Source organism: Ochotona curzoniae, unplaced genomic scaffold (genome assembly GCF_017591425.1).
Source record: "Ochotona curzoniae isolate NIBS_2020 unplaced genomic scaffold, NIBS_Ocur_1.0 contig_3819, whole genome shotgun sequence".
Taxonomy (NCBI): Eukaryota; Metazoa; Chordata; class Mammalia; order Lagomorpha; family Ochotonidae; genus Ochotona; species Ochotona curzoniae.
In genome coordinates this window covers 2,762,692-2,771,950 of record NW_024466004.1, presented here as the reverse complement: position 1 = coordinate 2,771,950, position 9,259 = coordinate 2,762,692, and the positions used below count along the sequence as shown (strand labels likewise).

Here is a 9,259-nt window from a genome sequence, read left to right as displayed (position 1 = left end):
TCCACAGGGCGATCTTGGAGGATGCCAGCAGAGTTAACCCCAGATTTGTCAATAGGAAGCTAGAAGTTAGCCCATGTAGGTGAGGAGGCCTAAGGAAAATGCAGCACCCACAGCAAGGAAGGGAGCAACCCAAGTGTCACGTTAAGGAGTCCTGCCAGCACCCAGAGACCTCTGCAGGTGGCAGGGTGGGGGCGGGGCCAGCTCCTCAGGAGCATCCTCTCTGCTGGGTAACACTGGGCACTAAACCCTGGGGAGCAATCTCCCCAGCTTCCCAACCCCGCACCCCAGCAAAACTCTCGGCCAGAAGCAGATGCATGCAGATGGGGAAGGAGAAATGGCAGAAAGGACTTACTAGCCCCAGTCTGAATCCAGGCAGCACCCTCAGGTGCTTCCTGTTATACCGTGTCACCTTGCTGCCCCCGCCTGGGAATGCCTGGGCACCATCTCTAGAACCGTGTGTGGATAGCTGCCCATCTGTCCAGGCAGATGCCCTGTCCCATTCAGCCTCGCTGAATGTGGCACTCTGTCTCATGCCTGAATTATTTTTCGTGCCAAGAGAAGCAGCCACATGTCAGCTTCTCCACTTCTAATCCAACTTGGGAAACCAGTAGAAGATGGCCCAAGAACTTGGGCCCCTGCACTCATGTGGGAGACCAGGTTGAAGTTCTAGGTTGCTGGTTAGGCCTGGCCCAGTCCTAGCCACTGGGGCCTACTGGGGAGTGAACCAGCATAGAGAAGGTCTGTGCGTGTGTCTCTCTGTAACTGCCTTTCAAATGAGTGGAATCAAACTTTTTAAGGACATCGCTGGTTTTACAAAGCAGTTGAAACATTTTATGCCCCTGCCAACAAGTAATAAGCTCTAGGTTCTCCCAACCTTGCCAGCACTTGGCATTGTCCATCCTCCATGAGTCACTTTGGTCTCTTACAAGTACGTGGCTTTAATTTGTACTTCCCAGACAGTAATGAGCCTAAGGCATGGTATACATTTCACCAAACTACAGAGCAAACCCAAGTACTGGCAGTAGTGCAATGATGACCGCTTGGTTTTGTTGTTTGCCATGCTATATTTCTGTTTGCTTAGCTTTCTGAATTTTTAAAAATATTTAGATTTACAGAAAGATCTTCCATCAGCTGGTTCACTTCCTAAATGGCCACAACATCCAGAGCTGAGCTGAGCTGATCTGAAGCCAGGAGCCTTCTCTGGGTCTTCCACATGGGTACAGGGTCCAAAGGACTTGAGCCATCCTCCACTACTTTCCCAGATCATAAAGAGGGAGCTGGATGGGAAGTGGAACAGCTGGGACATGAACAGCACCCATATGGGATGCTGGCACTGCAAGGCAGAGAATTTACCCAACTGAACTATCGCGCTGGTCCCAAGCTTTCTGAAGTTTTAAAATGTAAATGCTTGGCCCGGCACAGTGGCATAGCTGATTAAGACTTGCAATGCTGACATCCCATGTGGGTACCAGCTGCTCCACTTCCCATCCAGCTCCCTGCTAATGCACCTAGGAAAGCAGAGGAAGATGGTGCAAATGTGTAGGTCCCTGCACCATGTGGGAGACGTGGATGGAGCTCCTGGGTTGGGCCTGGTCCTGTGCTGGCCATGTGGCTATCTAGGTGTGAAACAGCAGATTGAAGATTTCTGCCTTGATTACTCTTTCAAACAAATAATAAATAAAATTTCTTCTAAAAAATGTAAATGTTTAATCTGTAAAATTATTTTTAATCAAAACATCCCCCAGCCTCATCTATTTATTTTCATAAATGACAAAGTATAATGACCACAACAATAATGCACAAGTTATTAAGGAATATTTATTGAGCACCTGCTGTATACTCAGCATTGGGGTAGGGGCTGTGAAGGACACAGGAAAGAAGGGGGCGTAGTCCCTGCCCCCTGAGAGGTGTGTGGTCTAGGTGGAGAGACAAGGGCACTAGGACATGTGGGGAGGGACACAAATATTCCAGGCCAGGACATCACAGGAGCTGGAAGGGGCTTGGGATCAGAACCACTAACTGCTTCAGCACCTCCAGCGACACAAAGCCACCACTCCCAGCCCCACCCAGTGTGTCCTCCACAGCCTCTGCCCTGCTCCTTGTTCAGCTGCTACTCAAAGTGCAATGAGATGGGGAGGGGATGGGGCAGACAGACTTCCAGGGACAGGGGTCTTCCTCCTAAAAAACCCACTTTCCACAAGCACCGACTCACGGAGATCCCCACTGCGGGAGGCCATCCCACGAGGCAGGACCCCACCCCCAGGCCACCACAGAGGCAGGCCTGGGTTGCCTGACTGCTTGCCCTTCCTGGCCACCAAGCTACCTGGAGCTAGGAGAGCACTGGGGGGACAGGGGAGGGCAGGGAGGAGAGAGAGCAGCAGGAGGGACATTAGAGCCCTAATGGAAATGAGGGGTAGCTGCTGGGGGTGGGGTGAGGAGCAGGCTCCCCAGTGGCCAGAGAAGGGGCTGCTACAGGACCCTTTCTTTCCAAAAACAGAGAGGGCTTTAGGGCCAGCAGGACACTGAGTCCCCAGGTCTGTTTAGGCTGTGCCCAGCTCAGAGTCCCCTGTGCAACCTTAGAGGAGGCGAGGAGACCCTGTAGTTCTCGGGGATGGTCCCCCTCCAAAGTGCTGGGAGTTTCCTTCTCAAGGAATTCACGCTGAGAATTCAGGGAAGGGCCGGGGCTGGGGACGGGTGCTGGCCTGGGAAGGAGCCAGCCCCAGGTCACCTATAGACAAAGGCGTAGGACAGAAGGCGTTAAATAACAGTTCATATAATAAAAACACCCAACACTCTGGGGGCACCTATTACTCTACTGCCTAATTTCTTCTTAAATAAGTCTAATGCCAGAGGCTGGGAGAGGGGAGTCAGGGCAACCCAGGTATGTACATGAGGGAGAGTTTAAATTAAAACACAAATAATAATTAAGACACACATAGGGAAGGGCCAAGGGAGGCAGAGAGGAGCAAGGGAGCCTTCAAGGGGCCCCTGGGCTTCCAGGAGCGGCAGTCTCCAGCAGACCCATCAGGGCTTCCTCCGGGAGAAGACGAGCCGGCGTTTGGAGTGGTAGAAATCTGCAGGGAGGGAGAGAGAGAGCAGGAAAGTCAGCCAGGCTGGGGAGATGGCACCTGGAACCACACAGTGTGTGGCAGGGCTGAGGGGACCTCCCTGCCAGGTAGAGAGAGGAACCATAGCAGCACAGGTGTGATCCCCTCCCCCACAGGGCTGGGCTGGGCCATGCTGCCCGGAGCAAGAGCCACCAAACACGGCCACTTCAATGGACTCAGCTGCAACACAGACTGGGCCCCTCCGTCCCACAAGCCCTGTGCCCCGTGCTTGGCAGCCTTCAGCCGACGGGTAAAGAAGCCTGAATGCTGTACCAGAATGCTTGGCTGCATTCCTGCCTCTGATTCGTGGCCCCAGGATCCTTGCTTATGCAGGCTCTGCAGGTGATAACCCAAGAAAGTGGGTCCCACAGGGGAGACCTGGATTGAATTCCCAGCTCCTGCCTTCAACCTCGACCCAGGCTATTAAGAGGAAGATGCCTCTCTGTCTCTCAAAGGGATAAGTTATAAATAGAAAATGAGACTTCACTAGGGCAGGGCACAGTAACGGTGACATGAAATGGTCTCCATACATACAGGCTTTGGTGCAGGGCCCTGTGTGCCAAGTGACCAGATGTCTTCATCAACATTTGAATCTCCTCTGTGCCAGACCCCTTTCTGGATCCCAGGCATTGAGTAAGGCAAGGAACAAGACACACCGCCATCACAGGAAGTGTACTCTCAATGGATACTAGCTATGACCTCCCTCCAAAAGGTGGCCTCCCTTCTTCAGGCCTGGAGCCAGAGTCTACAGGGCAGGCCTGGGACTGTCCCCCGCCTCGTCCTCACCTGTCATGCTGGTCTGCCGCCGCTTTCGTCCCTGAGAGCTGCCAGGTGCACCTGGGGAATCCTCCGGCCGCTCAGGGGAGTGAGGCACGAGGGTGCAGGACAGCGACAGGGCCACGTGATCCTCCTGAGCTGAGCCCGGCAGCAGGACCGCTGAGGGGCCAGGCAGCTTACCACCTCCCAGGTCATCATGGCCATTCCGGGGCCCTGGGGAAAGGTAAAGCTTGGGCAGGCCCAGGCCCCGCACACGCTCCCAGGCAAAGTTGCCCTCCAGTGGCGTCTCGGTGACAAAGTCGAAGTTCCAGCGCTCCCGGGCTTCCTGCAGGCAGCTGGCCATCAGCGCATCACAGTCACGGCGCAGCTGCTCGCTGTCCACAGGGCCGAAGAGGCGGCGGCAGGCCTTGCTCCGGCGGGGGGACTGTGGCATCTCGTCAGACAATGACAGCTGCGACATGGTGCCTGGGATTGGGACAATGGGAGAGAGAGACCCTGGTGAGGAGGCACTCATGTCTCTCATGGGGTGTGGGCTGGGGCTCCGCTGCGTGACTCAGCTGCCACAGCTGCCACCCACGGACCTCGTTTGTGCAGGCAGAGCTCAGCCAGCCTGGCACACCCATGTCTCCGGGGGCATGGGCAGTGGAGGGCAGGTTATGTCCACAAGGACAACTTCACTGCCCCAGCAGGGCTCAGGGTCCTGTTTGCCTCCACATGTTATCAGCTAAAATCAATTTGTTTTTCCCCCCAAAGTATCGCTTAGGCGTGTGAATGTCCCAAATGGGTGTGAATTGCCAGAGTCCAACGGTTTCCTAACTGCAGCCATGGCCAGCCCTGACAATCCACTCCCACATGGAGGTTTGGGTCACAGCTCCTCCAGGTTCCCGAACCCCTCAACCCAGACCCCCGAAGTCAGAAAGCACCTAGGCCTGCAGTTACCATTCTAGTTCCGCAACTTCCCACCTAGATTTTCCAAAGCCATTGCATGGCTCTGGGACTCAGTTTCCACGCCTTTAAATGGGGTCCATAGACATGGTATAGTTGGTTAAGCCTCTGCTTGTGACATCAGCATTCCATATGAGTGCTAGTTCAAGACCCGGCTGTTTCACTTCCCTTCTAGTTCCCTGCTTGTGGCCTGGGAAGGCAGAAGAGGATGGGCCAAAGCCTTGGGACCCTGCCAGGGAAGCTAAGACAGTGTTGCCATGACTCCTCCATGCCTGCTGCTCTGGCTCGGCCGCCTCCCCTTCACTCCCCCTCCAGACAGCAGCTGACAGGTGCCGCCAGCTGGGGGGCTTTTCTCAAGGGTGTCAGCAGCCGGGTGGCCCAGGGGGAGGGAGAGGCTGAGCCGGGCGAGGCTAGGCTGATGAGCTCTCCCAGGCTGAGCCAGCACAGCCTGCCAGGCACACCAGGTGATTCCAAGTCTAGAGCTTTCCCAGGAAAGGCCTGCTCCAAGGAACTCATCAGTGAGTAAGGAAAGAGTGAGAAGAAAGGGTGGCGGGTCCACCTGGCTCCTCTCCTCCCTCCCCAGGAAAGCGAGGGTGAGTCGGCTAAGAAACACACCCAACCACCCACCTGCTCCGCCCTAGCCTGACGCTGCCTGGGCAGGGAACTGGGTTACCAGCAATGCCAAGGGACACCCTAACACCTGCAGCACCTGGCAAGGGGAGCTCATGACTTCAGTACTCAGCTGGCTGGAGAGAAGAAGCACTTGGTGACCTCATTCAAAGAGAGCTGAGACTTGTCCCCAAATCACATAGCTGTTAAAGCAGAAGGCCACCCACCTCCCTCTCCCCCTAAGAATCTGTGTCCACTCTCTCCAGGGCTGTTCCAAGCAGTTAATAAACAGTAACGACCCTGCAAAGGAAACCTGTGCCAGCTCCCAAAGAATCACTTCTCAGGCTCACGTGGACAGTCCTGGCTCGACACTGACCCTGCGCCCCAAGTCCTCTCTCATTCCCAGGCCCACCAAACTCCTCTCTGGGTGCAGGGAAAGGGCATGTTTTGGGGATACACATCGATTCCTTACCCCACCCTAAGCAACTTAGTCCAAACTGAAGTGGACTTAATGACTGGCACCATTTCCCAACTGGACTCTCTTGGGGTACGCACTGGTGGGTTGGTACCCCACGGTTGGGGAGGTGGAATCACACTGCCTTCTCTCAACCCTCCTGCCTGTGATCAGTACTGCTAACTCAAAAACAAACCAAAGACAAAAAACCCAATTCCATCTCAAACCCTCCTTGTACAAACAAGTCAGGGAGAGGAACTTCCTCGCCTTAACATCTTAGTATGCCGGAAAGTAGCACGAATTAGCTAAGTATCATCAAGCACAGGGTTGCTTTTTGTCTGGGGTGCCCGGGGCGGGCTGGCCCTTCGCGCCCAGGCCGGCAGGAGGCGCCAGTCTCCAGGACACCACGCGCGGGCGGGCGGCGCGTGGGCAGGGCCAGCTCGCCGGGAGCGGCCGTGATGAGTCAGTTTCCTGCCCACTGCGCTCCCGCCCGCCGGCATTGCGCTTCCACTCCGGCCGCGCGTCACTCGGGGCGGGGAGAGCAGGAGGAGCCCGCTCCGCGAACACGTCACGCTGAGCCGGCACAGCCCGAAAGTCCCGCCCGCGCCACCGCGGCCACGGAAAGCGCGCGCTCGCCCCGGGCGCACCGTCTGGGACACGCACAGGGACAAGACTGTGATCGACGCGCCGAGAGACGCTCCAGGCACGCATGTGGACATGCAGGGAGAGACACCACAGAGACGCGTGTAGCCCCCACGGAGGCACCAGCGCGCCGAGACCCGGCCCCTCCACCTGATCTCCACGCCCAGAGCGCGGGATGAGTCAGATCCCTGGAAAATAAAAATAGACGGCGGCAAAGAAAACAAAACCGCTCGAAACTACTCCCCGTAACGCGACGTGGAAGGCGGGAAGTTGGGGAAAAGCAGTCTGGGCGTCCCCCGAAGGGCCTCGTCCAGCCCCCAGGATTCCGGTGCACCCCCGAGGGGGCGCGGGAGACCCCCGGGATGCAGTGGGTAAAGCGTAGGGGCGACGGTCCCCTGCCCACACGGCAGCGCTCAGCCGAGGTCAGGGAGCCTCCGGGCGCTAAGGCGTTGGGCAGAGCCCCAGGGCAGCCAAGCCCTCCCCCAAGCCCCCCATCCCGTCAGGATGCGAACCTTCTTAGGCGCCCAAGCGAGTCTGGAGAGTAACGGAGGTTGGAGAAATTAGGGGTGCGTCGGGAGCGTCCTACTGCTGGGCAGTGCAGGGCTCCGCTCTCTCCCGGGGCTCCAGAGCCCGACCCCAGGGCGAACTGGGCTGGGGGTCTTCCGGGTCGAGGGGAAAGGCTTGAGTGGGCCCCCTGCGACTGCCGGCCTGGCTCCCTGCCGTGGCTCCAGGTCCCCCAGGGCGCGCCGTGAGGGGGACCGGACACCCGGTCCTGGACCTCCTAGTGTCCCGGCTTTCCTGGGAACACGTTGTACTGGCCAAATAGGTCACTGTGCCGAGGGGGGCACCGAGATTGCAGGGGGAGGGGGTATTGGGGAAGCAGGGAAAAGTCGTGTGTCACCTCGCCCAGCCCGGGCGGGGTCCGTCCCGCGGGTCTCCTTGTCACAGTGAGTCACCTCCTCCATCGTCCTTAGGGGACGTGTCCTGGCAAGTTCCCGAGGGCCAGGGACACAGCCCGCGCTGACCTCAGCGCTCCACCGGGGAGGCGGACACTGCGGCATTGAAGGGACCTGGAAACTCAGGAACCCCGGGTTGGATCCGAGCCCCTCCCAGGCGCCGATCCCAAAAGAACCTGTACCACTCAACGTCCCCCGCCCCTTCTGGGCCCCTTTGGGGACCCGGGTTTCATCTCCACGTCGCCAGCGGTCGCAGGGGGCACCGGCTCCAAGGACCGAGCTCCCCGGGGCTGTGCCGTCCACGCCTCCCTTCGCCTCAGCTGAGCTCCCAAGGCAGCTGTGCACAGCAGGGGATCCCCTGGTACCCAAGTTCCGAGCGCGCACAAACAGACCCACGCGCGCCGTTCACCTGCTACGGAAACACCTTGCGAACGCAGCGCACGCCCCGGTCCCAGCCACGCACCGATACGCCCGGCTGCGCTCGGAGCCGCTCTCCGCCTCTCGCTCACCTCCTCGGGCTGTCGGTGTCTTCGTGACTCGGCACCCGCCTCTGGCTCTCCAAGGACTGGCTGGGCAGCTGCGTACACCTCGGCGGGCGTCGTTCGGAAAGGCCCTGATATAACCACTGCCCGCCCCGCCTCCTGAGGGCGGGCCCCGGTGCTCGGCCCACCTCGCCACCGCAGCCGCCGCCGTGGCCGGCTGCGCCCGCGCCCGGGTTCCTTCTGGCTGCCGGAGCCTGGCCGAGCTCCAGCAGGGCGGCCGGCCCGGAGCCTCGCGTGCTGCGGGAGGGCGCGCCCTCCTCCCCGCAGCCGTCGCCTGGGTTGTCTGCCGGAGCCATTTCCTCGAGACCTAAAGCCGCAAGCGGCGTGTTGTACGTTAGGGGAGGGGGTGGGGAGTTGGCACTACGCTGGAGGGGCAGCTTGGACAGAGCAAGGGCTCTCTCCGGAGCCCGCCACTGGCCGACTCTATAAACAAGGATTGACCCGGCTGAAGCAAACATCAGGAAGCATGACATTATTTTTTTATATTAAAAAATCCATATATAATAAAAATCATGTGGCTCTCTACAGTTTTCAGAAATGTTCCACTGTCCCTAGGCTTTCCTTCACGACGCCCCAGCGAAGTGGCTGAAGCCAGAAGGGGGTTCAGCCCCAGTAGTTTCACAAATGAGTAAACTGAGGCGCACAGAACTCAGTCCGGGTCCCAGCTCTGCTTCCCATTCCAGCTCCTGGCTAAGGCACAGCCTGGGCAGCAACAGATGAAATACTTCAGTGCCCACCACCCACAAGGAAGACCCAGAGGGGATTCCTGGCTCTGGCTTCTGTCTGGCCCACTCCAGCTGTGGCAGGCACATTGGGGGAATGAACCTGTGAATGGGAAATCTCTTTTGGTTTTTCAAGTAAACATATATACATTTTTAATGAAGTATGCAAATTTGCTGCTTATCACACGACTTGGGGAGAATTGGGGACCCTTGGTCTCCATGGGAAAGCGAGAAAGCAGACCCTAAAGCAGTTTGCTTGTCCCCTACACCCACCTCCCCTTTCCCAAAACTGAACAAAGCATGGGGATTGCTGTGGATTTGGGTGTGGTAACTCCCAGACAGTTCCAACATCATACACGAACACTACTGGGGAAACTGAGGCTGGAGTAGGCCAGTGGCTTGTTGGAATGCTGGGTGGGCCCCAGCCAGGAGCTCAGCCCACAGCTTACTACCTGTTTCCGTGGTACAGAAAGAGGGAAAGATCAAACACCCACCATTCCCATGC

General features: G+C 57.8%; 1 protein-coding gene across 4 annotated transcripts; it reads right to left on the bottom strand.

The window, feature by feature from the left end:
- Positions 1 to 1,807: 1,807 nt before the first annotated feature.
- Positions 1,808 to 8,100, bottom strand: CDKN1A (cyclin dependent kinase inhibitor 1A). 4 transcript variants are annotated; one of them, XM_040983271.1, is made up of 3 exons: positions 7,954 to 8,100; positions 3,894 to 4,349; positions 1,808 to 3,074 (listed from the first exon to the last, which is right to left on the bottom strand). In XM_040983271.1, exons 2-3 carry the CDS (start codon positions 4,342 to 4,344, stop codon positions 3,025 to 3,027), a joined length of 501 nt encoding a protein of 166 aa, XP_040839205.1. In that variant the 5' UTR covers positions 4,345 to 4,349; positions 7,954 to 8,100; the 3' UTR covers positions 1,808 to 3,024. The 4 variants fall into 4 exon arrangements, with proteins under 4 accessions (XP_040839205.1, XP_040839203.1, XP_040839204.1 ...); XM_040983269.1 differs by having other exon boundaries at positions 8,000 to 8,100; XM_040983270.1 differs by having other exon boundaries at positions 8,003 to 8,096.
- Between the last annotated feature and the right edge of the window lie 1,159 nt (positions 8,101 to 9,259).